Raw genomic sequence first — 26,914 nt, 5'->3', positions numbered from 1 at the left:
CCGGCACTGAGTCCCATTTCCCACCTGATGTGCCATGGAGGTTAACAGTGTGAATATCACCTAGAGTAGACCATGGTTGGCAAACTGCGGCTCGCGAGCCACATGTGGCTCTTTGGCTCCTTGAGTGTGGCTCTTCCTAAGCCTTAGGAGCACCCTAATTAAGTTAATAACAATGTACCTACCTATATAGTTTAAGTTTAAAAAATTTGGCTCTCGAAAGAAATTTCAATCGTTGTACTGTTGATAATTGGCTCTGTTGACTAATGAGTTTGCCGACCACTGGCCTAGGAGCGTAGGTGTACATTGCTTCAACAACTGAATAAGCTAGCTGACTGCCCCTCCTCGATATCAGATATAGGAAATAAAAACCAATAAGTTAGGGGTCCTTTCATGTGGGGAGAACAGCCATATACAGCTATAGGCCCTGTGGGCATCTAGATATTACAATGCAGGGTAATAATTTTCCTACTAATGGGGCCTCGGTCATTACGTTTAATTACATTTATCTTTTAAAGAAAAGCAGGGAAGAGTGTGATATGTTTTAGAAGTTTTAATCCAAAAAGGATGAAACATCTTGCTGCTCAGGTAGAACTGAGCCTTTAACCATCTAGAGAAGTCGCCTGTCCAGGATGACTTGTTTTTACGATTCCAGAGTCGAAACTCCTGAATGAAACAGAACAATGTCCCATCTGTGTTACTGATAGACCAAATGTACACAGTCTTCTGGAGCCAGACTCATCCTCCAGGCCAGGCCTGCACCAACCTGGGCCCCGGCGCACCTGGGCTGGTCCCCTCCCTGTCACCTGGGCTGTTCCCCCTCCCTGTCCCTGGGCTTCCGTTTACCTTGGCTGACAGTGCCTCCCTGCTCACCTGGGCTCACCACGTCCCCCTGCTCCTTCTCTTTCTTGGCCTCCGCTGGCCTTCGTCATGGCGCTGTGGCGGCACCAGGAAGAACAAAAGCTCCTTTCTCGTGTTGATGCTATGTTGTGCTGAAAATGTCAGCCCATCTCCCTGATAGGGTTCAGACTAAGACACGACCTTCATGCCCTGGAGACATGGTTGGATGAAGGCAGCAGAAGCCAGTCCAGAGTCTAGTGTGACACTAAAACAACAAGACCCAAACCCCCAACTGCAACAAACGACGTGCCTCACAAATACAAGGAAACTCCAGTTCATGGAAAGTTTTAGGGCCAAAGACGACAGTGAGTTAGAAAGAAGGCGACAAGGGTGACGCTGCCTGACTGTGGCTGATGTCCTTGGAGTGGGTGACACAGGAGACGAGGGGACCCGCTTCCTTTAGTCATGTTCCCTCAGCAGCGCTGGGCCTGGCTGGTCCGATTGATTAATGAACTTAATTCCTGACCCTCATCACCCATGAGCCAGATGACCAGCCACGCAGGCTCGTGCCAAGGACTGGAGACGCCAGGGCAAAGCCTGGACGAATAGGTTGCCGTGGGCTCCACGGAGGGGCTGCTACAATAAGAGACTCACACAGGGAACAGAGGACTGTGGGGGGGCAGTGAAGGCACCAGGGCTCCCCGGGGTCCCCGGAGCGTGACCCGCAGGACAGCGGGTCTCTGTGGGGGACAGAGGCAGGAGCCATGGGCAATGGACACTCGCCCCCTTCCCCAGCGCAGGCCTGCGCGGGACCCGCCCCTGGAGCCCTCCTCTCTCGGAGCACCTGCTCCTGCATCCTCTCCCTCCCGCGGGCCCTCCTCTCTCCCGCCTGTGCAGCACCCGACCCCATCCTGCGCTAGTGAGCGCCACTGTGTTTCCTGCCAGTGGGACCCTGGGCCTGCCTAAAGGTCAAGGCCCGTCCTCGCCGTCCTCAGCAGAGACGGGATCTCACGGGATCTGCGAGGCGGCCCTTAGGCAGGGCCGGGCCCAGCGGGCAGGGTGTGACTCGTCACTAAGCCTGCAGAGTGGGGTTCTCACCCCGGCAAATGGGGACAAGAGCTCCGTGGGTTGGAGGAGTCCTGCATTTTTGCCTCTGGTTCCCTCACTAACAGACTGGGCGACAACGATAAACCACATCCTTTCTCCGTAGGATGAGGGGTCCGCGTGGATGAAAATACCATCTGTCCCAGCTGCCGCTCTGAGGACCACACACACATCCGTGTTAATCCCCGGGAGGGAGGTACATCCCCGAATCCTGGGAAACGCAGGCACAGGGGGTTGAGTCACTTGCCACAAGTCCCACAGCTGGTGAGCGGCGGGCAGGGATCCGAGCACTGTCTGTCTGGCTTCAGAGTCCTTGCCCTTCTCCATGCCCTTCACCTGGCTGAACTCACATGCCATGTTGCTCTCTGGGCATCCCTGGACTGGGGGGTGGGGGAGAGTTGGCGGTGAGATGGACGAGGCTGGGGTCTCGCTCTGTGCTCTGGAATAGGCAGTCTGTTGTATGGGCCAGGGCACAAGCACCCCCCTAGGAGCGCTGTCCTCGGCCTGTGTCCTCTCTGAAGGGCACGCGAAGTGCTGGCCAGTCAGCAGGTACCAATCAAAAGGCTCTCTGTGGGCTCAGTTCAAGGGCTGTTGACCCCAGCGGACGCAGGAGGTGAGGCCACGCTTCGCTGACGCTCGGCCAGGCATTGCTCTGACATGTGCCATTGCTTTGGGTGAGACGGAGCTCACCCCAGTTGTCGGAACAAAGGCATTTCATGGGGACACATGCGCACCAGCAGCTCGGTGGCCTGGAGGCCCGCCCAGGGACATGCTCCTGAGCGGGGGATTCAGGGTTCGCCGCTGAATTCAGAGGGAGGCGAAGACACGACGGCCTCCATTGCCAGTCTCCATCCCAGGCCCAGGCGTGGGGGCAGATCGTGTCCCGAGGTACCTGGCTGAGGGCAGCTGACGTCAGCAGCGGTGGCTGGTGACAATTGCCGAGACACAGGAAATGCCAGGCGGGACCTGGCAAGGGTGTGCAGGCCCTGGCGATGGCCCTGCCAGGCCCCTGGCCGGGCCCCAGAGCGCTGCTGGCCGGGAGCGAGGCGCGGAAGCAGCTCTGTTCCTGGGAAGCCCCTCCCTGCCCTGGGCCTCCCCTCCCGGGTGTCCCCGTCCACAAAGGCCGCCCTGTGTGGCCTTCATGTGAGTTTTCCCAAGTCAGAACACGGAACAGCCAAACCCATAGGCTGCCTGGCCATGGCAGCGCGCGATGGAGGCCAGGTGCACACCGCCGTCATGTGGCGTGTCATAAGGGCCATTGTGGGAGGTGCCCCCGAGGCTGGACCAACCAGCCAGGTGTGGAAAATTGTGACTTACAGCGGGTCTCTGAGCTTTTAAAAGGAGAGCGTCCCTGAACCGGCCCTGATTCCGGACCTGCCGCGCCATGAGGACTCTCATCACCCTGCCCCTGCTCCTCCTGGGAGCCCTGGCCCATCAGGACTGGACGTATACAGGTGAGCCCCACCCCAGGGCTCGGGGGCCCCGTGACCCTCCTGAGGACCCCGGGGAAGCCTGGCATTTCAGGCGTGGGAGCTCCCCACACGGGATCATGTGTGCCCTCCGCTGGGGCCCGCCCCGCGCCCGCTGCAGGGCTCGGGGTGAGGAGGACGCACCGCCCTGAAGCCGCCATGCAGGGAAAGGGACTGGCTCGCCATTCCCAGGTCCTGGCTCACCTGCCGCTCTTGGGCTCGGACACGTTCCTGCCCCCGGGCTGGCCCGGGAGCCTGGGCCCTGTCCATTGCTTTCTTGGCCTGTGAGTGGGAAACAAAGTTGTCAGAAAGGGCTGCCCGCTGGCCTGGCCAGGTGGCTCAGGGGGTTGGGGCATCGTCCTGTACACCAAAGGCTGTGGGTTCAATTGCTGGTCAGGGCACACACCTAGGTTGTGGGTTCGACCCCCCCAGTTGGGGTGTGTATGGAAGGCGACCAATAGCTGTTTCTCTCTTACATCAATGTTCTTTCCTCCCTTCCTCCCTCCCTCCCTTCCTCTCTCTCTAAAACCAATAAAAACATATCCTCTTGTGAGGATTTAATAAACACACACAAGAAACCAAGGGCTGCCTGCCCGCAGCCTCCAGGGCCCGGGAGCGCTCTTCTCGGCTGTCTCACGAGACGAGGCCGCCCCAGAACTTCCTGACGGCTGAGGCCCCTGGCACCCAGGCCTCTGGGGGCCCCCAGCTGCCCGCCCTCGGTCGCCAGGACCCTGTTGACACTGGAATATACACTTGACTGAACCCCGACTGTTACCTGTGAAATGGAAGCCCCTGGCACTTAGCCCCGTGGGAGCCAAGGAGAGGGAGACCGTGTCTGTGGGGCTTGGATGCGAAACACCCCTGCCCGTGGCAGTGCCCAGAGTGCCTGCCTCCCGCCCCGTCTTTTCTGAGCTGCCCCGAGGCATGGGCCCCGACAGGATGCCGGCGGCCACTGGCCAACGCAGGACCAGGAGCAGACACAGTGTGGGGCCCCCTCTGCACAGCCCACCCCCGACACGGGAGGCACCCATTCGGGCGGACCTATGTCCCGTTAGGCCAAGGGCAGCGGGACTAGGGGCGCTGCAGGGAGACCCAGGGGTCCAGCTTCGGGGCGGCCAGCCAGCCCTGGCCGCTGGGTACTGGGCTAAGGAACCCATGAGGCCGTGGCCCTGCTGGGAGGGCGAGGAAGAAAGGGAATGCCAACAGCCCGGCCGTGGGGCTGTGGCCTGCAGACAGCCACCAAGGGCCCGGAGGACTGGGGCAGCTACTGCCAGGGATACTGAGCCTTGCACCCCCCCCTCCCCCCAGTGCTGGCAGGGGCCTGGGCCAGGGCCTTCCATCTTGAGCTGCACATCTGCCTCCCAGAGAGAATTGTTTAAACCTGGTCTGGACATCACGTAGAGAAGCGCAGAATGGACTTTCTGTTGCAAAGCCAAGAAGCCGCTCAAGTTCCCGGTCAAAGTCCCCCTTAACACAGCTCTGCCCTTTTCACGCAGCTGGGCCCCTGAGGGGTCGGGGGGGGGGGCGGGATTTGGACCCGCAGACACAGGGGGTGAGACCAGGACCCACAGCTGTTCTGAGGTCATCGCTCTCCCCACTGTGGCTGGGAGAGATACATTTCCTTACTTTGATATATATATATAAATATATTTATTGATTTCAGAGAGGAAGGAAGAGAGAGATAGAAACATCAGTCATGAGAGAGAATCATTGATTGGCTGCCTCCTGCACGCCCCACACTGGGGATGGAGCCCACAACCCGGGCATGTGCCCTGACGGGGAATTGAACTGTGACCTCCTGGTTCATAGGTCGGTGCTCAACCACTGAGCCACGCGGGCCGGGCTGCTCTGATATGTTTTAACCAGTTATTTGCTCATCTTTGAATCGGTGCTTCCCTTCTTGCCCCGAGTCCATATCTGGTCTTTAGGGACCGGGAACCAGGTGGAAGGCCTGGGGCCAGGAAGCTGGGGGGAGGTCCTGCCGGCGGGCATGGGGGCCGTGTCACTCTCAGGGGTGGGGGTTGGGTAGGACACGGTGGCATCCAAGGAATCGGGAAAATCCATGCTCTCCGTTCGCAGAAGGTCCTGGGCTCAGTGATGCCCAAGACCAAGGAGCCCCTAACGCATTTATCAGCTGCCCGTCCTTCAAAGGGAAACTAAGGCTGTGTAGTCACCACTGTTTTCAAAACACCGAGATGTGCCCTAACCAGTTTGGCTCAGTGGATAGAGCATCGACCTGCAGACAGAAGGGTCCCAGGTTCGATTCCGGTCAAGGGCATGTACCTGGGTTGTGGGCTTGATCCCCAGTAGGGGTCATGCAGGAGGCAGCTGATCGATGCTTCTCTCTCATTGATGTGCTCCCTTCCTTTCTGTAAAAATCAATTAAAAATATTTTAAACACACACACACACACACACACACACACACACACACACACACACCCCAAGTCATATCTATAGGGCTGGGCAGCCCCTGGAGTGGATTCAGATGCCCCTCCCACCCCCTTCTGAGGCCCTGGGTCTGCTTTCTACAAGGCAGCCTGGCCTTGACCCTGGCATCCTGCTGGCCACTGGGGGCCCCTGCTGGGCAGGCTCTGCTGTGAGTGGCAGGCTCTGACCTTTGCCCTAAGTGGGGCGCCCCAGGGAGGGCCCTGACCTGTGCTCCCCTTTGCTCTCTCCCGCCTCAGAGGGGCCGAACGATGAGACACACTGGCACGAGGAGTACCCCACCTGCGGGGGGCACAGACAGTCGCCCATCGACGTGCAGAGGAAGAAGGTGCGGTACAACCCCTCCCTGAAGGCGCTGAACCTGACCGGCTACGAGGCGCAGGGCGGCGACTTCTTCATGACCAACAATGGCCACACAGGTGAGGGGAGGGCGAGGCTCCTGACCAGGGTGGCCGCAGGGCGTTGAGAGCAGCGGTCGCCAACCTTTCCAACGTCACAGACCCTCTGTGTGCGGACCACCTGGTGACCGCTGCTCCAGAGCACAGCCTGGAGGGGGACCGGTGTTGGGCCCTGAAGTGAGGAGGCTCTTCTGAAGGTGTGCGGCCTCTGTCCTGAGCCTCCGTCCCCGCTGCTCCCTCAGTCCCTGCCAGCCGCTCCTGTGCCCACTCAGAGCAGCCAGAGGCAAACCCAGGTGACAGAGGCAAACCCAGGTGACAGGGGCAAACCCAGGTGACAGAGGCAAACCCAGGTGACAGGGGCAAACCCAGGTGACAGGGGCAAACCCAGGTGATAGGGGCAAACCCAGGTGACAGAGGCAGACCCAGGTGACAGGGGCAAACCCAGGTGATAGAGGCAGACCCAGGTGACAGGGGCAAACCCAGGTGACAGAGGCAAACCCAGGTGACAGGGGCAAACCCAGGTGATAGGGGCAAACCCAGGTGACAGGGGCAAACCCAGGTGATAGGGGCAAACCCAGGTGATAGGGGCAAACCCAGGTGACAGGGGCAAACACAGGTGACAGAGGCAAACCCAGGTGACAGGGGCAGACCCAGGTGACAGAGGCAGACCCAGGTGACAGGGGCAAACCCAGGTGACAGGGGCAAACCCAGGTGACAGGGGCAAACCCAGGTGACAGAGGCAAACCCAGGTGACAGGGGCAAACCCAGGTGACAGAGGCAGACCCAGGTGACAGGGGCAAACCCAGGTGACAGGGGCAAACCCAGGTGATAGGGGCAAACCCAGGTGACAGAGGCAGACCCAGGTGACAGGGGCAAACCCAGGTGACAGAGGCAGACCCAGGTGACAGGGGCAAACCCAGGTGACAGGGGCAAACCCAGGTGACAGGGGCAAACCCAGGTGACAGAGGCAAACCCAGGTGACAGGGGCAAACCCAGGTGACAGAGGCAGACCCAGGTGACAGGGGCAAACCCAGGTGACAGGGGCAAACCCAGGTGATAGGGGCAAACCCAGGTGACAGGGGCAAACCCAGGTGACAGGGGCAAACCCAGGTGACAGAGGCAGACCCAGGTGACAGGGGCAGACCCAGGTGACAGAGGCAAACCCAGGTGATAGGGGCAAACCCAGGTGACAGGGGCAAACCCAGGTGACAGAGGCAGACCCAGGTGACAGGGGCAGACCCAGGTGACAGAGGCAGACCCAGGTGACAGGGGCAGACCCAGGTGACAGGGGCAGACCCAGGTGACAGAGGCAGACCCAGGTGACAGAGGCAGACCCAGGTGACAGGGGCAGACCCAGGTGACAGGGGCAAACCCAGGTGACAGAGGCAGACCCAGGTGACAGGGGCAAACCCAGGTGACAGAGGCAGACCCAGGTGACAGGGGCAAACCCAGGTGACAGAGGCAAACCCAGGTGACAGAGGCAGACCCAGGTGACAGAGGCAGACCCAGGTGACAGAGGCAAACCCAGGTGACAGAGGCAAACCCAGGTGCGGTGGCAAACCCAGGTGACAGGGGCAAACCCAGGTGACAGGGGCAAACCCAGGTGACAGAGGCAGACCCAGGTGACAGAGGCAAACCCAGGTGACAGAGGCAAACCCAGGTGACAGAGGCAAACCCAGGTGCGGTGGCAAACCCAGGTGACAGGGGCAAACCCAGGTGACAGAGGCAAACCCAGGTGACAGAGGCAGACCCAGGTGACAGAGGCAAACCCAGGTGACAGGGGCAAACCCAGGTGACAGAGGCAAACCCAGGTGACAGAGGCAGACCCAGGTGACAGAGGCAAACCCAGGTGACAGGGGCAAACCCAGGTGACAGGGGCAAACCCAGGTGACAGAGGCAAACCCAGGTGACAGGGGCAAACCCAGGTGACAGAGGCAGACCCAGGTGACAGGGGCAAACCCAGGTGACAGAGGCAGACCCAGGTGACAGAGGCAGACCCAGGTGACAGAGGCAGACCCAGGTGACAGGGGCAAACCCAGGTGACAGAGGCAAACCCAGGTGACAGAGGCAGACCCAGGTGACAGGGGCAAACCCAGGTGACAGAGGCAGACCCAGGTGATAGAGGCAGACCCAGGTGACAGAGGCAGACCCAGGTGACAGAGGCAGACCCAGGTGACAGGGGCAGACCCAGGTGACAGAGGCAGACCCAGGTGATAGAGGCAGACCCAGGTGACAGGGGCAGACCCAGGTGACAGGGGCAAACCCAGGTGACAGGGGCAAACCCAGGTGACAGAGGCAGACCCAGGTGACAGGGGCAAACCCAGGTGACAGAGGCAGACCCAGGTGACAGGGGCAAACCCAGGTGACAGAGGCAGACCCAGGTGACAGAGGCAGACCCAGGTGACAGAGGCAGACCCAGGTGACAGGGGCAAACCCAGGTGACAGAGGCAAACCCAGGTGACAGAGGCAGACCCAGGTGACAGGGGCAAACCCAGGTGACAGAGGCAGACCCAGGTGACAGAGGCAGACCCAGGTGACAGAGGCAGACCCAGGTGACAGGGGCAAACCCAGGTGACAGAGGCAAACCCAGGTGACAGAGGCAGACCCAGGTGACAGGGGCAAACCCAGGTGACAGAGGCAGACCCAGGTGATAGAGGCAGACCCAGGTGACAGAGGCAGACCCAGGTGACAGAGGCAGACCCAGGTGACAGGGGCAGACCCAGGTGACAGAGGCAGACCCAGGTGATAGAGGCAGACCCAGGTGACAGGGGCAGACCCAGGTGACAGGGGCAAACCCAGGTGACAGGGGCAAACCCAGGTGACAGAGGCAGACCCAGGTGACAGGGGCAAACCCAGGTGACAGAGGCAGACCCAGGTGACAGGGGCAGACCCAGGTGACAGAGGCAGACCCAGGTGACAGAGGCAGACCCAGGTGACAGAGGCAGACCCAGGTGACAGGGGCAAACCCAGGTGACAGAGGCAAACCCAGGTGACAGAGGCAGACCCAGGTGACAGGGGCAAACCCAGGTGACAGAGGCAGACCCAGGTGACAGAGGCAGACCCAGGTGACAGAGGCAGACCCAGGTGACAGGGGCAAACCCAGGTGACAGAGGCAAACCCAGGTGACAGAGGCAGACCCAGGTGACAGAGGCAAACCCAGGTGACAGGGGCAAACCCAGGTGACAGAGGCAAACCCAGGTGACAGAGGCAGACCCAGGTGACAGAGGCAAACCCAGGTGACAGGGGCAAACCCAGGTGACAGGGGCAAACCCAGGTGACAGAGGCAAACCCAGGTGACAGGGGCAAACCCAGGTGACAGAGGCAGACCCAGGTGACAGGGGCAAACCCAGGTGACAGAGGCAGACCCAGGTGACAGAGGCAGACCCAGGTGACAGAGGCAGACCCAGGTGACAGAGGCAAACCCAGGTGACAGAGGCAGACCCAGGTGACAGAGGCAAACCCAGGTGACAGGGGCAAACCCAGGTGACAGGGGCAAACCCAGGTGACAGAGGCAAACCCAGGTGACAGGGGCAAACCCAGGTGACAGAGGCAGACCCAGGTGACAGGGGCAAACCCAGGTGACAGAGGCAGACCCAGGTGACAGAGGCAGACCCAGGTGACAGAGGCAGACCCAGGTGACAGGGGCAAACCCAGGTGACAGAGGCAAACCCAGGTGACAGAGGCAGACCCAGGTGACAGGGGCAAACCCAGGTGACAGAGGCAGACCCAGGTGATAGAGGCAGACCCAGGTGACAGAGGCAGACCCAGGTGACAGAGGCAGACCCAGGTGACAGGGGCAGACCCAGGTGACAGAGGCAGACCCAGGTGATAGAGGCAGACCCAGGTGACAGGGGCAGACCCAGGTGACAGGGGCAAACCCAGGTGACAGGGGCAAACCCAGGTGACAGAGGCAGACCCAGGTGACAGGGGCAAACCCAGGTGACAGAGGCAGACCCAGGTGACAGGGGCAAACCCAGGTGACAGAGGCAGACCCAGGTGACAGAGGCAGACCCAGGTGACAGAGGCAGACCCAGGTGACAGGGGCAAACCCAGGTGACAGAGGCAAACCCAGGTGACAGAGGCAGACCCAGGTGACAGGGGCAAACCCAGGTGACAGAGGCAGACCCAGGTGACAGGGGCAGACCCAGGTGACAGGGGCAAACCCAGGTGACAGAGGCAGACCCAGGTGACAGAGGCAGACCCAGGTGACAGAGGCAGACCCAGGTGACAGGGGCAAACCCAGGTGACAGGGGCAAACCCAGGTGACAGAGGCAGACCCAGGTGACAGGGGCAAACCCAGGTGACAGAGGCAGACCCAGGTGATAGAGGCAGACCCAGGTGACAGGGGCAAACCCAGGTGACAGGGGCAGACCCAGGTGACAGGGGCAAACCCAGGTGACAGAGGCAGACCCAGGTGACAGAGGCAGACCCAGGTGACAGAGGCAGACCCAGGTGACGGGGCAAACCCAGGTGACAGAGGCAGACCCAGGTGACAGAGGCAGACCCAGGTGACAGGGGCAAACCCAGGTGACAGAGGCAGACCCAGGTGACAGAGGCAGACCCAGGTGACAGAGGCAGACCCAGGTGACGGGGGCAAACCCAGGTGACAGAGGCAGACCCAGGTGACAGGGGCAGACCCAGGTGACAGAGGCAGACCCAGGTGACAGGGGCAAACCCAGGTGACAGGGGCAAACCCAGGTGATAGAGGCAGACCCAGGTGACAGGGGCAGACCCAGGTGACAGAGGCAGACCCAGGTGACAGAGGCAGACCCAGGTGACAGGGGCAGACCCAGGTGACAGGGGCAGACCCAGGTGACGGGGCAAACCCAGGTGATAGAGGCAAACCCAGGTGACAGAGGCAGACCCAGGTGACAGGGGCAAACCCAGGTGACAGAGGCAGACCCAGGTGACAGGGGCAAACCCAGGTGACAGAGGCAGACCCAGGTGACAGGGGCAGACCCAGGTGACAGAGGCAGACCCAGGTGACAGGGGCAGACCCAGGTGACAGAGGCAGACCCAGGTGACAGGGGCAAACCCAGGTGACAGGGGCAGACCCAGGTGACAGAGGCAGACCCAGGTGACGGGGCAAACCCAGGTGACAGAGGCAGACCCAGGTGACAGGGGCAGACCCAGGTGACAGGGGCAGACCCAGGTGACAGGGGCAGACCCAGGTGACAGAGGCAAACCCAGGTGACAGAGGCAGACCCAGGTGACAGAGGCAGACCCAGGTGACAGGGGCAGACCCAGGTGACAGAGGCAGACCCAGGTGACAGGGGCAGACCCAGGTGACAGGGGCAGACCCAGGTGACAGGGGCAAACCCAGGTGATAGAGGCAGACCCAGGTGACAGGGGCAGACCCAGGTGACAGAGGCAGACCCAGGTGACAGGGGCAGACCCAGGTGACAGGGGCAGACCCAGGTGACAGGGGCAAACCCAGGTGATAGAGGCAAACCCAGGTGACAGAGGCAGACCCAGGTGACAGGGGCAAACCCAGGTGACAGAGGCAGACCCAGGTGACAGGGGCAAACCCAGGTGACAGAGGCAGACCCAGGTGACAGGGGCAGACCCAGGTGACAGAGGCAGACCCAGGTGACAGGGGCAGACCCAGGTGACAGAGGCAGACCCAGGTGACAGGGGCAAACCCAGGTGACAGGGGCAGACCCAGGTGACAGAGGCAGACCCAGGTGACGGGGCAAACCCAGGTGACAGAGGCAGACCCAGGTGACAGGGGCAGACCCAGGTGACAGGGGCAGACCCAGGTGACAGAGGCAAACCCAGGTGACAGAGGCAGACCCAGGTGACAGAGGCAGACCCAGGTGACAGGGGCAGACCCAGGTGACAGAGGCAGACCCAGGTGACAGGGGCAGACCCAGGTGACAGGGGCAGACCCAGGTGACAGGGGCAAACCCAGGTGATAGAGGCAGACCCAGGTGACAGGGGCAGACCCAGGTGACAGAGGCAGACCCAGGTGACAGGGGCAGACCCAGGTGACAGGGGCAGACCCAGGTGACAGAGGCAGACCCAGGTGACAGGGGCAAACCCAGGTGATAGAGGCAGACCCAGGTGACAGGGGCAGACCCAGGTGACAGGGGCAGACCCAGGTGACAGGGGCAAACCCAGGTGATAGAGGCAGACCCAGGTGACAGGGGCAGACCCAGGTGACAGAGGCAGACCCAGGTGACGGGGCAGACCCAGGTGCGGTGGCCATGCTGCCGAAGCCACAGCCCCGCTGGTTTTGCTCCCTGATCTGTGCCCCTGTCTGATTTCCTCCTTTTCTCTCTGGAGTCTGATTCGCTCACAGTGCCCACGGGAGGCCCAGGGTTTCTCAGAGGCTTAGGAGAAGCCCTGCGTTCCCTTCCCTCCGAGAAAGGGGTGGAGGTCGGCAGGAAGAGCGGGGTGTGGGCGGCCACCCGTCGGAAGTCTGGACCAGACCATGGAACATCCATGCTCTGCGTTTGCAGAACGTCCGGCGGCCAGCAGCCCGTTCCTCTGGGGTCCCCTCAGCTTGTCAGCCAGAATGCACGCACAGCTCGCACACGTGACTCAGATTTCTCTCATGTATTTTGAATGAGTCGTACAGTTCAGCTTCCACGATGATCTGGCTACTCTGTAGAATGGCTGTGTTTTCAGCACGCTCCACGCCCTTCAGGTGACCCTGCTCGCGGCACGCGAGGCCTGGCCCATCGGCCGCCTGCACCCCTGGCTGCCCCCCACCCCGTCCCCCGTTTTCTCTTCCAGTGCAGATCAGCCTGCCCCCCACCATGCGCATGACCACGGCCGAGGGCACGGAGTACATCGCCGTGCAGATGCACTTCCACTGGGGCGGCGCGGCCTTAGAGATCAGCGGCTCCGAGCACACCGTCGACGGGCTCAGATATGCGGCTGAGGTACCGTGAGCGTCCCGCCAGGTCCGCCTCCCTCAAACCCCACAGTCACCCTTCTTTTCTCCTTTTAATATATTTTTATTGATTTCAGAGTGAAAGGGAGGGTGAGAGAGAGAGAAACATCGGCGTGAGAGAGACGCATCGATTGGTTGCCTCCTGCAGAGGCCCCAACCAGGGCCAGGGATCAAGCCTGCAACCCAGGTTTGTGCTCTCGACTGGAATCGAACCCGAGACCCTGCCGTCCTTGGGCCAATGTTCTAACCGCTGAGCAGAACCGGCCAGGCTGAACTTTCTGGACTTGACAGATCTTGTGGCCTAGACGGACGGAGGGCGGCGGAGGGCGGCGTTGTTTGTGGGGGACAGTCTGAGGCCTCGGTGGAGCCTCTTTGCTTTCCTCCTTCCTGCAAACCTGAAGCCTTCGGAGCCTGCCTGAACGGCCCCTGACCCACCTTGTCTTGCCCCCCCAGATTCACGTCGTTCACTACAATTCCAAGTATGAAAGCTACGACGTAGCCAAGGATGCTCCCGACGGCCTGGCCGTGCTGGCGGCCCTCATCGAGGTAGGCGCAACCCCGCGTGGGCGGGCGCAGATCAGCGTCCACACGGGTGTTCAGTGTGGACAGGGGTCTCCTTCCTGTCCCTGCTCCCCGTTCCTGAGCTCCCAGCCCTACTTGCTGACTCGGGGAAGGCTTACCCTTTCCCAGCGCCTGTTCCTTCTGTGTCATCAAACCCGGGGACCTTGGACAAGGTGACTTCAGAGAGCTGGGATCACGGGGGGCTGACTGAACCTCAGCCGGGTGGAGGGTAAGGGGAGGCCGGTGGCCGCCAGGTGCAGGCAACACCTCTGAGTGTCTAAGGAAGTCGGGGGGCGGGGGGTGTGGGACTTTGGGCTCCGTGGCAAGGAGTAGCGCTGAATCCGGTCCCCCCCCCCCAAACAAGTATTAAGTTGGATAAAATGGTCACAAGCAACCATATCAGTGCTCTGGAAACAGACCAAAGGCAGACAACACACGGAGGCATTTACTTGTGAAAAGTAGCTAGAATCTTTATATATGTGTGCATATATATATATATATATATATATATATATATATATTTTTTTTTTTTTTTTTTTCCAGAGAGGAAGGGAGAGGGAGAGAAAGATAGAAGCCATCAGTGATGAGAGAGAACCATAGATCGGCTGCCTCCCGCACGCCCACACCAGGGATCCAGCCCACAACCGGGCATGTGCCCCGACTGGGGATCGAACCGTGACCTCCTGGTTCATAGTTCGAAGCTCAAACACTGGGCCACACTGGCTGAGCTAGAATTTTGAGCAAGAGCAGTGGTAGCGGTGGACTTCCCATCCCCACCGCTAACTCGGTCAGCAAGGTGGCTTCCCAGGGGGCTGGACAGGAACGCCAGCAGCTGCACTGCCTGGGGCAGGGGGCTGACTGGATTTGGGATATAAGCTGAAAACTCATGGTTGTGGGGGGGGGGGGAGGGAGGTGGTGGCTGTCAGTATAAGGAGCAAATTTGAAAGAAAAGACAGAAAACAGAGAAAACTCGCAGCTCTGACAGCCTGCGGAGCAGTCCCAGTTGGGGTGAGTGGCAAGGGCAGAGCGATCAGAAATTGGTGGAAGACGTCCTGGGAATGAGAGTCACAGAGGGACTGTAAGCTTCCCAAGAGGTGGGGGCAAATGCTGGGGCCAGCGTGAGAACTGGCTGGGCTTCGTGCTTCTCGACCCTCACCCCGCTCCACCAGCAGCGGGTGAGGTCTAAGGGCTCAGGGCATTTAGCATGACCTCTGCTCAGAGCCTTGACTGACCACAGCTCCACTGACCCTCAGCGGCCCCTAGGAATTCAGGCTAAAAAATAAAACCAATATTTAAGAACTGAACAGAGACAGACACACGCGGATGCGGAGGGAAGAGGGCCATGTGACGACGGGAGAGCAGACTGGAGTGAGGCAGCTGTTAGCCGAGGGACACCAAGGGTTGCTTATAACGCCCAGGAGCTGGAAGAGGCCAAGAGGCGTCTCCCCTGCAGCTTTCAGAGGGAGCGTGGCCATCGGGGCCCCGCGATTTCTGATGTCTGGCCTCCAGAACTGGGAGAGAATACCTTCCTGTTTTTTTAGGAAAAAAGGGAAACCACACAAAACGAAACACCAAAAAAACAGAGTAAAGACATCCACTGCTACATACTGCTGGGGAGACGTATCATGCAATAAAGCCAAGGCAACTTATTAAACAGACATACAAACAAACGAAAAACACACCCTCAGCACAATTTTTAAAAATCAGAATTCATATTTGCTCTTATGCATTATCTAAAATGTCCAGTTTTCAACCCAAAAAGCTGGGCATGCAAAGAAATTGGAAAGTGTGATCCATATTTTAGAGAAGAGAAAGCAGTCAATAGAACGAATGCTGAGTGGACGGAGAGTGATTTAACAGTCAGTACTTTAGAACAACTATCATAAATATGTTCAAAGGGTTTTTTAAAAACGAAGCTCAAATAATTAAAGGAAAATATGGCAATGATCCCAAAAGGGAAGTCTCAATAGATAAACAGAAACAGTAAAAAATGCCCCAAATGCAAAGTCTAGAGCTGAAAAGTATAATGAACAAAATGAAAAAGTTCACAAGAGCTCAAAGCAGATGAGGCAGCAAAAGAATTCGTGCATTTGAAGACAGAACAAATAAATTATTCATCTTGAAGACCAAAGAGAAAAGATTGAAGAAAGACAAATTCATGGGGACAAGACCACATGCCCCAACATACATATAATGGGAGTCCCAGAAGGGAAGGAGACAGAGAAAGTGGCAGAAAAAAAGTTGAAGAAACAATGGCCAAAATTTCTCCAAATTTGATGAAAAACATTAATTTACCAGCCCAAGAAACTCAACAAACCCCACATCGGATAAACAGCCAGACACATCAAAGTCAAACTGCTGAAAGCAACAAGAGAAAAAGAATTTGTTATATATGCAGACTGGCAGTACAATTAACGGCTGACATCTCATTAGAAACAAGTCATCAGAAGGCAGTGGAATGACAGTCAACCAGGAAGCCATATCCTAAACCACTCTTCAAAAATGAGGTGAAATAAAGACATTCCCAGATAAACAAAAACCGAGATAATTGCTAGCAGACGTTCTTATAAGTATGAAAGGAAATCATTGGGCCGAAAGAAAATGACATCAGACAGTAACTCAGATCCACAGAAAGCAATGCAGAGGCCAGAAATGGTAGATCAGTGCGTACAGACAAAAGAGCATCTACAGAAACTACTTTTTTTTGGTCTCACCCCCCCCCCCAATAGCTTAAAGCAATAATAATGCTACTGTATTGTTGGGTTTATAATATATGTAGGTGTAATTATAGATGACAAAAGATGGGGAAGAAATGGAGCTACACTGGAGGAAAGTTGCTATATTTTATTTATTATTATAATTTTTAAAAATATATTTTTATTGATTTCAGAGAGGAAGGGAGAGAGAGAGAGAGATAGAAACATCAATGATGAGAAAGAATCATTGATCAGCTGCCTCCTGCACACCCCGTACTGGGGATTGAAGCCTCAATCCAGGCATGTGCCCTTGACGGGAATCAAACCCAGGACCCTTCAGTCCGCAAGCTGATGCTCTATCTACTGAGCCAAACCAGCTAGGACGAAAGTTGCTATTATTTTACTGGAAGTTAGTATCAACCTAAGTTAAGTTGTATATTGTAATCGCTACAGCAACCACTAAGAAAATAACTAAACGTGGTTCCATGGTGCACTGGAGGTATTTGTTGAACACAGAAGGTGGAACAGAGGGACAGAAAAAGACACGGCACATTTGGAAAGCAAACAGCAAGAGGCAGTTATAAATCCCAGAAACCTGGATTTACATGCGGTGCAAGAAGAAGTGGCTCAACCCCATTGACTGGAAAGAACTATTGAAAATAGGCCTTTTTCACCCAAAGCAACTTTTCTGACTTTAAGAAAGTCAACATTCATTCAAAAATGGAAGAGGCCCCAGCAGGGGGCAGGACGGAGCAGCCAGGGCTGGCGGGGTCCCTGGGATATTCCCACAGTGACTTCTGGCCCTTCCCATGAAGCTGCCAAAATGCTTCAGAGCTTGTCTGCCTGGAAGAGACTGGGATGCCAGAAGGTGCCCCCTCTCAGCCCTCACGGCTCTGCCCAACCAGCCAGGGGACCGGCAGGTGGGCCAGAGGGGACAGGGCCAGTCTCTCCCCACTGAGGTCCCTGCTCTGTTTGCCCTGCAGGTCAAGGACTATGCGGAAAACTCGTATTACAGCAACTTCATTTCTCACTTGGAAGATGTCAGGTATTTAGGTAAGGGAGGCCAAAAGCGGCAGGAGGGAGGAGGGGGAGGAAGGAGTGTGTGTGTGGGGGGGGCAGGGGGCGCGGGCAGGGAAGGGTGGCGCTGGTGGGGAGGGTGGCAGATGAGCCCCGTGAAGGGTGAGCACCCTCCCTGGGCGAGGTCTCCTTTTCCGGCCATTCCTGCTGTTGGCTCAGGCCTCGAACCCGCTGAGAGCCTGTCCATAACCTACCTGTCCCTCCCACAACCAGTACCCCTGGATGGCCAGCGCTATCTTCACTTGAGTGCTCCCCCCCCCCCCACTCCCCGGCCCCAGCTGGGAGGTGATCGATCCTGGTCCCTAGAGAGAGGGGTCCCCCTCGGTGGCAAGCTGAGACCAATCTCTAGACGGCAGCCCCTCATCATCGTGCAGGACACGCAGACTGGGGGCTGGACTTCCCGCCCTCTGCCTCCGCGAGGCCAGTTCAGGTCAGAGGGGTCGCCTACTCCCAGGGCCAACCCTGGACCTTGAGCAATCAATACCCACGTCCGCTTTGAGGGCTTGGCTTTGTGCATCTCACTTTGGCCACTTCTGTTCTCGCCCCTCCCCCCCGGCCTCCTGGCTCTCACCATGAGTCAGCCTCGTGCCTTTCCTCTCTCTGTACCTCGCAGATTCCAGGGCAGCCACGGCCGCATGTGGCTGGGCGGAAACAGACATCGCACGGGGATTATTGTTATTCGTAGCTACAAATGTGAACAGGCCTGAGGTGGCCCCATAGAAATCTTAGGAGACTCCTCCGGGCCTTGGCTGTCCCCCTCTCCGAAAGGATCACCTCACGCTTCCTCTTCTCTCCCGAAATCCTCTGCCCTGGTCTCAGCCCACACGGCGATGCTGATGATGGGTTACACGCATGTCTGTATGCTGGTCCATGCCAGCACTGTACAAACACTGCCCCTCCCCCCACAGCACCCTGCTGACCATTCCCTTGTTACAGAGGAGGCGGCGCCTTCGGGACGGAGAACTAGCCAGGAGGAGGTAGCTGAGGGGTCTCCCCCAGGTCTTTGCTCCTCATCCTTCCGGGAAGCAGGACGCTGGGGAGATGTGTCCCTGGAGTCAGCCGGTGCCGCTCCGAGTGGGTCCGGAGTTTGCAGGTGGTGAGCTCTGAGCCGAGCGTCCCCTCGAGGGGCCGCAGCAGGCCCTAACGTTCTTCATCTGTGGTCCCCTCTGTCAGGACAAAACACCGTTCTGCGCAGCCTGGACCTCCAGGACATGCTGCCCGCAAACCTCCGCTTCTACTACACCTACGCGGGCTCCCTCACCACCCCTCCCTGCACGGAGAACGTGCGCTGGTTCCTGCTGGCCGACTTCGTGCAGCTCTCCAGGGCTCAGGTACCGCGTGGGGCCCTTCGCCCAGGGCTCCCCTTTGGACTGCCTGGCTAACAAAGGTGCTCCCCCAAACCCCACACAGGGCCACCTCCCGGGCCCCGGTGGTGTTGCCATGGACAGGGCTGCTGGCGTGATCTTACCGGTGCTGTGGCAGAGGCGGCCAAACAGGCATCACAGAACCCAAGGACCCATAGCCCCTGCAGCAAAGGGACAGGCCTGACCCCGGCCAGAGGAGGGAGCTGCACAGCGAAGGCAAATTCTCACTGGGCGCTACTCTCAGAGGCGCTGCTGTCGGCCCCTGAAGTACAAAATGCCGTCCTCAGGGGCTTGCGTTCTGACCTCACCAACGGCTCTGTGACGGACGGCGTCACATGTAGGTCTTTGCCACCGAAAATCCCCGGAGCCCTCTGAGAAGCGCCGGAGCGCCATCTGTCCTCCAGCAGGGCACAGGCGCAGAGAGACGTGCCGAGCTAAAGGAAGGGCAGGGGGACCGAGGGTGCCAAGCCCAGCGGACACTTCCTTTCGGGTGATATTCTTCCTCAGGAAAAAGTATTTCTTTTTCTTAAGCTCTTCATTTCCCTACTCCAGGAAAGGTGGAGAGACCCATATTCAAGGAGACCCATACCTATACCCGTACACAAAAATGTTGCCAACCAGAAGTTGGAAGCGCCCCAGATACCTAATATAGGGTGTCCCAACATTCACGCAAGATTTGCAATTGAATTGAATTGCAAATCTTGCGTGAATGTTGGGACACCCTATAATTATCCCTGGAAAAGTGCACCTTAAATCCATATATTGAAGAATTTCCACAAAGTTACCAGAAATGAGCTTAATTAGAAACAAAATCACAAAATACACGAGGAAAAAGACACTATGAGTGAGCGTTAACAGAAATAGACCTACACAAGTTTCAGGTAGCAAAATTATCAGTTAACGTAAAATAAGAATGTTTGTATATGTAAGACTGCATAATAGGTATAAGCATGTTTAATATGAGTTTTAAATATGACAAAAGAACAAAAAGTATAAAAATGACCACAGAGACTTGAAAATAGAATTTCTAGAATTGAAAAGATAGTAAAAACAGAGTGAATGCATTTAATAGACAGAGCTGAGAAAATTATCTAAAATGAAACACAAAGAGGAAAAGGGGTGAAAAAGAAGTAGAGAGACAGAGAATATAGTGGGAAAAATCTAACAAATATCAAGTTGAAACTCTAGGAGAAGGGAGGTAGCAGAGAGAAGAGGTACAATTTGAGGAATATTGGCTGACAAATTTTCAGAAGAGTTGAAAGACACAAAGTCATATATTCAGTAAGCCCAATGAGTCAATGTAAATTTTATTAAAAAAAATTTTTTTAAAAATATATTTTTATTGATTTCAGAGAAGACGGAGAGAGAGAGAGAGAAATATTGAGAGAGAATCATTGATTGGCTGTCTCCTACACACTCCCCACTGGGGATTAAGCCCGCAACCTGGGCATGTGCCTTTGACCGGAATCAAACCTGGGACCCTTCAGTCTGCAGGCCGACACTCTATCCACTGAGCCAAACCAGCTAGGGCTCAATGTCAATTTTAAAACAAACACACACACACACACACACACACACACACACACACACACACACACACTAAACATATCAGAGTGAAATCACACAAAAAATCAAAGATAAAGAAAACAATTTAAACATCAGCCAGAGAGGGAAAGTTAAAAGAGCAGGATTACACTGACAGTTGATTCCACGCAGCAGCAGCGAGCGTCAGAAAGCAGTGAAATCATCTTTTCAAAGCACCAAGAGAAATAAACAGCTGATCTAGAGTTATACACGCAGCAAAAATGCCTTTCAAGGATGTAGATGAGACACAGATATTTTCAGGAAAATAAACATCGAGCTTGCTGCTTGGCATGTCTCTGTTTACGTCCTTCTCCCCTTTCTACTGTTGAACAAATACCCGCAGAAAGTGATTAAGAGAGATTTTTGGAAGAATAAATGGTTGCATGTCCTGTGCCTGCCAGGTAGCACCCAGAACTTCCTCTGGGCTTGAGACCTCACACCTGCTTTATCAGAGCCACACAAGTCTGAGACTGAGTTCCATTTCTAACGAAACTCTTTCAAATCACCACGTGTCTCTCCCTCTCCCTAAGTCACTTCCTGTTGCCTACAGATTAGGAAGCTAGAGAATTCCTTACTGGGTCACCAGGACGAGACCATCCACAATGTGTACCGCACGGCCCAGCCCCTGAACGGCAGAGTGGTGGAAGCCAACTTCGAGGAGCACTCTAATTATCGTAAGATCAACTCTCCGTTATTCTTTGCGATCTGTGGACCGCTATTTCCCCCCGTCTCTGGTGGGCCCCTCTCTTCTGGCAACCGAGCGGGGAGGAGAGTCAGCTAAGCAGCAGGAGGCTCAGATGGGCCCACTTGAACCGGGCGTGGCAAAGCGGGCGACTCATTTTCCTAGTCCAGGCAGCGGTGCCGGTGAATAGAACCGAGGAGGAGATGAGGATGGGCGGCTGTATGCTTTACTCCCTGCCTGGCCCTGGCCACAGACAGTAGGAGAAGCAAGATGTCCGCAATATGCAGACACTCCCGTAAGAGTGTAGGTCCAAGTTAACCTTGTGTAACCCATCCTAAGTCATTCCCCACACACTGTTATCTTAGTCTGTAACCCAAGCCATCTCAGCTCCTCCTATACACTCCCCTCAAGGTAGGGTGGGCCACACTGTTAGCCACATTTTCTTGGGGATCAAGCCCTGACACCGGGGTGCTGGGTGTAGGTGGAGGCCGTCCGACTCCCCTGGAATCGCTAACCCACTGGGTCAGGCTCCGACTTTGGTTCTGTGGTTGTAAGAATATAAATACTCTGCAGTTCTCCCATCTTTATGTTCGTCTGCTCTGTCTCTACAGTCTATTTCTATCTACCATTCCTGACACCTTTACATCCTCTAATACAGGGGTCCTCAAACTTTTTAAACAGGGGGCCAGTTCACTGTCCCTCAGACCGTTGGAGGGCCGGACTATAGTTTAAAAAAAAAAAAACTATGAACAAATTCCTATGCACACTGCACATATCTTATTTTGAAGTAAAAAAACAAAACGGAAACAAATACAATATTTGTATTTGCATGTGGCCCGCGGGCCATAGTTTGAGGACCCCTGCTCTAACACAATGGAATTGGTTTCCAATCAATATCACCCCATCTTTACCTGTCTCTTTTAAGATTTTTAAGTCTCCGTACCTAGCGCCCCCCCCCGCCCGCCCGTCCCTCAAAATATGCTTTTCTCCCCATCTTTCCTTCTTGGTTCATTTACTGATTTCCCTTGCATCAGTTTGCTCCTCCAATATGATACTAAGAGAAAAAATAACGATGCCAGCTGTAATGATAATTTCCCCATATTATACTGCACTGGCAGCAGCAGAGGTGTGATGGGGGCGTCGCCTTCCCCTGATCACTGGGTCGCCGCCCGCCCCTGAGGGCTCCCGGACTGTGAGAGGGGGCAGGCCGGGCTGGAGGACCCCGGCTCCAGTGCACGAATTTTCATGCACCCAGCCTCTAGTTTCCCCATATTATACTACAGACCAGTGGTCGCCAACCTTTCAGACCTCACGGACCACCGGTTGGCGACCGCTGCTCTAGGCGGTATTAGCAGTAACGCTTCCTTTTTCAAAATGCTGGCGTCTTCCTAAACAGGTCCAGTTGCTCGTGGGCCAGCCACAGGGAGCTCAGATTCAATCTGTCTCCTTGTTCTAATTTTGCCAGGTTCCCCAAATCAAAATTAACACTATTTTTTTTTCCCATCTTCACCTGAGTATATGTTTTTATTGATTTTAGAGGGAGAGGAAGGTGGAGAGAGAAACATCAATTGGTTGCCTCCTATATGCACCCTGACCAGGGCTCAAACCTGCAACCTAGGGATGTGCCCGGACCGGGAATTGAACCTGCAACCGTTTGATGCACGGGATGATGCTCCAACCAGCTAGGCCACCTGGCCAGGGCCACACTATTCCTGCCACAGGGACAGACTGTACAGTTCACCGTAGGCCACATCGCAAATGCTCTGTCTACTTGGCAGGGGCAGGGATGTCACTCCAATGTACCCTCACGAGGGGCTCAGGTGTCCCCGATACCGGGACCTCTTAGGCCCAGCACTCCCCGTCGCTGTTTGCCTGGAGGTCCACTGTGGCCCTTCTGAGTCTCGTTGCCTGGGATGGTTCCCGTGACTCCCGGGAGACAGTAAGAGGGCTCCTCCCACACCTGCCCTGGACGGACCCGGCGGTGGCCCGCCTTTGCTGATGAGGGAGCAGGGGGTGGCAGCGGGCCCTTCTGTGTAGGCGTGATTGTCCCCGGTCACGCCGGTTGGGCGGCCCACGCGCTATCCCCTAGTTCTGCATCTCACAGTTCCATAGCATGACCAGCCCTCAGTGAGGAAGGACCTGAGAGCCAAGGGCCGTTCCCAAGCAAGACGCTGGTCAAACACAGACCGCGGGCCATGGATCGGGAAACAACTCCGCACCCTAAGGCGAGGAAGGGCCACTGGACACCACAGGAGAAGCTGAGGCGCGAGAGTATAGACCCGCCTTCGACACGTCATCCCTGGCAGACTGGCAGCTCGCGCCTGGATTCACAGCCAGTGGAGATGCGGGAAGCCAATCGGATGGACACGCGGGCCTTCGGAGGCACCGCACACACTGCCCTGAGCTCCCGTGTGGGGAAGGGCGTCTGGCTCTCCCGCGCTCTCCGGGTTCACGAGGGCCCCTCTTGTTTTTACAGGCTCTGAGCTCCAGTCCTACCTGCGCAAGATCGACGGTAAGCTCGATGACCTGCTGAGATCCGAGAGGAAAGTGAAGAAAGTGAAGAAGAGAGGCATACTCTATTGAGCTTGCAGGGTGAGGTGGGGCAGGAAGAGCCCACGCCCGCCCCGGGCCGCCACCTGGTCCGCCACACCGCGCCCCCTGGAGCACCCGTGCTGATTTCTGATGAGAACCCCGAGACCCCCCCCCCCGCACACCCCCCCCCCTCAGGCAGCGAGATGGCAGAAAAGTTTGAGGAGGGATGTGAGGCAGACCTCCCGGGGGGAATGGGCTGGAACAGGAATGAAAGGGCTGGCTAGCCTCCCGCGGAATCGTGCACGCTGATCTTTCTAAACGATAAACCCGCTCCCACGTCCCTGTAGCATTTAGATGCAATAAATGACTTTGGAAATGTGTGTGTGTGTGTGAGTGTATGTGTGTGTATGAATATACAAAGAGATCTGGAAGGTTCCACACCAAGGATTTAAACGATCCTTTTCTAAGTGGCTTAGATAATACTTTTTTGATAAACAAGCATTGCTTCTGTAAAGAGAGAGAGATAAAAAATAAAACAAAAGAAAGAATGAAGGAAAAAGATCTAGAATCTTCTAACATTTCAAAATTTCACCTTTTTTTGAAGCCAATCACATTGTTTTAATGTTGGAAGGCTAAAAAATGAAAGTTCCCAGCCCCCAATGGACATTTCAATAATTTTTGTGGGAAGTGTAAACATTGCTGCTGACTGGTGTTACTGCTTACTGTTAAGTTCTGATTTCAACTTTTCACTCCTACGAACCACACAAAGCAGGAATTTGGATGAATTTAGTTTAAAAACTGAAAACAAACATCGAAGGAAAACAACGACCAGACGTTCAGTGATGCCAGTTTGGGGCTAATCTGATGTCCCCCGATTGGCCTTGGGAACCTTTCCTAACTGAATTCCTGAAGTTTCCTCTTGGGAGCTGGGGGTGGGGGACACACACAGCAGGGAGGGCAGGAAGAATCTGCCTTTACACCGCCCAGAGCAGGCTCCTGAGGTGGGAGGAGGACCAGCCCTGCCCACCCCCTTGGGCCTCTGGGAGCCGAGCTGGCAAGACCCTCTCAGGCCCTGGAATTCCTACGTCCAAGGCTGGTGTCCACAAGTTCTTGGTCCTGAGAAAAGGTTTGAGAAACAAGATATCCGGTAGAAACAGCCCACCAGCTGGTCCCTGGTGCTCTCAGGAGGTGTCCCTCTCACCAGTGCCGGGAATTTCCCAAAAGGCCTCCTGGGGGTGCCCTTCAGTGAAAATCTAACTGAACCCAGGGTTCTGCCAAGGACAGTCCAGAGGGCTGAGCTGACGGCTGCACTTGGAGAGGAGGTGCTGCCCTCCAGTGGCTGCTGGGAGGATGGCGGGGCCTGTGCCCAGGGAACTGTATTGTATGTATGTATGTATGTATGTATGTATGCATGGGAGCGAGAGATAGAAACATCAATGATGAGAGAGAATCATTGATCGGCTGCCTCCTGCACACCCCACACTGGGGATCCGGCTGGCAACCCCAGCATGTGCCCTAAACCAGGAATCGAACCATGACTTCCTGATTCATGGGTCCACACTCAACCACTGAGACACACTGGCTGGGCCCAGGGGACTTGAGAGATCCATCCACCCCCTCTCATTTTTTCCTATTGGTAAACTGAGGCACATAACAGGGCCTGTACAGGTCACATGACAAGTTACAGGCGTGCCAGGGACTAACAGCACATGTGTGTTCCTGGCTATGGTCCCGCTTGTGTCCAGCTTTATGAATTCCAAGCACCTTCACACCTGGCTGGCAGCTGCCCAGCCCTCCTGTCCACCCTCCTGTCACCAGCAGCCTGACCTGCGCCCCCCCCCCCCCCCCCCCAGCTGGATGGACACAATCTCCAAATCAGACGCCACAGAAACAACCAGGGAGACTGGATCCAAAACACCAGAAGGCCTGGCCACGTGGCTCAGTTGTTGAGCATCAGCCTGTGGACCAGGAGGTCACGGTTGGATTCCGATCAGGGCACATGTCGGGGTTACACGTTCCATCCCCAGTGGGGGGCGTGCAGGATGCAGCCGATCACTGGCTCTCCCTCATCATTGATGTTTCCATTTTTCTCTCTCCTTCTCCCTTCCTCTCTGAAAGAAGAAAAAATATATTAAAAAAAAAAATACCAGAAGGGGCCGCTAGCCCCTTGTCAAGGACAAAACCCCAGCATCCGGGAGGGGCCTGTGAAGCAGCGCCCCGCTTCCCACGGGCAAGAGCGGGGTGTGACCTGTGCAGCTCGCTGCGCCCCTCCGCACCGTGAGTCCTCAGGACGCGGAGTCCCCACGCACGCGGGACAGTCGGGCCCTCCCACGCTCACTCAAGGAGGAGGAGCTCGGGCTCCCGGTGCCAAACAACGAAGCGAGGTCTGCAACCCAGGTCCGGTGCCAAATAACGAAGCGAGGTCTGCAACCCAGGTCCGTGTTTCTCAGCCCAGGGCTCTTTCTCCTCCATTCCCGTGACCATCGAGGGTTAAAAATCCTTTCTGCTCAACAAGCGTCGCTTGAAAATGAACACACTGCAGGGAAAGGTCATAGGTCATTTGAATCTTCGTGTGAATTAAATGGCACTGCACGTGCCCAGTGAATATTTGCAGAGAATCGAGGCCCCTACCTGGAGCGGAACCCTAGAGAGGATGCCTGCAGCCCGAGGGAGAGTAGAAACGAGGGGCCCCCAGGAGAGGGGGAGGGAGAAGGATGGGGGGTGGGGAGGGAGAGAAAGAGAGGGAGAGAGAGCGAGGAAACCCGGGGGAGGGGGGCCGGCAGCGTCACAAGCACCAGCCCCCATCCCGGACGCAGGGCTCAAATTCACATCACCCGCCTGTTGTTAAAAGAAGGCAGACGCACAGGTGGCGGTGGCGGTGGGGAAGGAACGGAAAGCTCAATGGCGCCGCCTGGTGCCTGAAAGGAGCAAGCGCAAGAACATTTTGGGGGCGACGGCAGACAGTGAATATGGCAGGAATAGTAGAGATATTTAGGGATTAATAATTTTTTTTGTATGTAAAATAAAGGCATTACACAAAAACGTGACTTTATTTTGAAAAAATCCAAAGTAAGAAGGAGGGAGCCGATCAATGACTCTCTCTCATCATTGATGTTTCCATGTTTCTCTCTCCCTGAAGGACGAAGGGAAAGTAAGATATTTAGGGGTGAAATGTCATGATGTCTGTAATTAACCTCAAAATATTTTAGCAAAGAAGGGGAGCAGGGGGAGGAGAACTATGGAAAATATATATACATATTTTTAA

At 56.2% G+C, this 26,914-nt stretch overlaps 1 protein-coding gene across 1 annotated transcript in view; it reads left to right on the top strand.

The window, feature by feature from the left end:
* Nucleotides 1-23,700, top strand: part of CA6 (carbonic anhydrase 6) — a 34,988-nt gene extending 11,288 nt beyond the window's left edge. Inside the window, exons 2-9 of the mRNA XM_059686255.1 lie at nt 3,261-3,395; nt 6,097-6,276; nt 12,994-13,142; nt 13,607-13,699; nt 17,394-17,463; nt 18,661-18,818; nt 20,986-21,109; nt 23,594-23,700. Of these exons, the coding sequence (XP_059542238.1) occupies nt 3,326-3,395; nt 6,097-6,276; nt 12,994-13,142; nt 13,607-13,699; nt 17,394-17,463; nt 18,661-18,818; nt 20,986-21,109; nt 23,594-23,700 (951 nt within the window). The 5' untranslated portion in view covers nt 3,261-3,325. The remainder of the gene's footprint in view (nt 1-3,260; nt 3,396-6,096; nt 6,277-12,993; nt 13,143-13,606; nt 13,700-17,393; nt 17,464-18,660; nt 18,819-20,985; nt 21,110-23,593) is intronic.
* The last annotated feature ends 3,214 nt before the right edge of the window (nt 23,701-26,914 follow it).

Source organism: Myotis daubentonii, chromosome 3 (genome assembly GCF_963259705.1).
Source record: "Myotis daubentonii chromosome 3, mMyoDau2.1, whole genome shotgun sequence".
Lineage (NCBI taxonomy): Eukaryota > Metazoa > Chordata > Mammalia > Chiroptera > Vespertilionidae > Myotis > Myotis daubentonii.
Note: the sequence above shows the minus strand (reverse complement) of the source record. Positions and strands in the feature narration are given on the sequence as shown.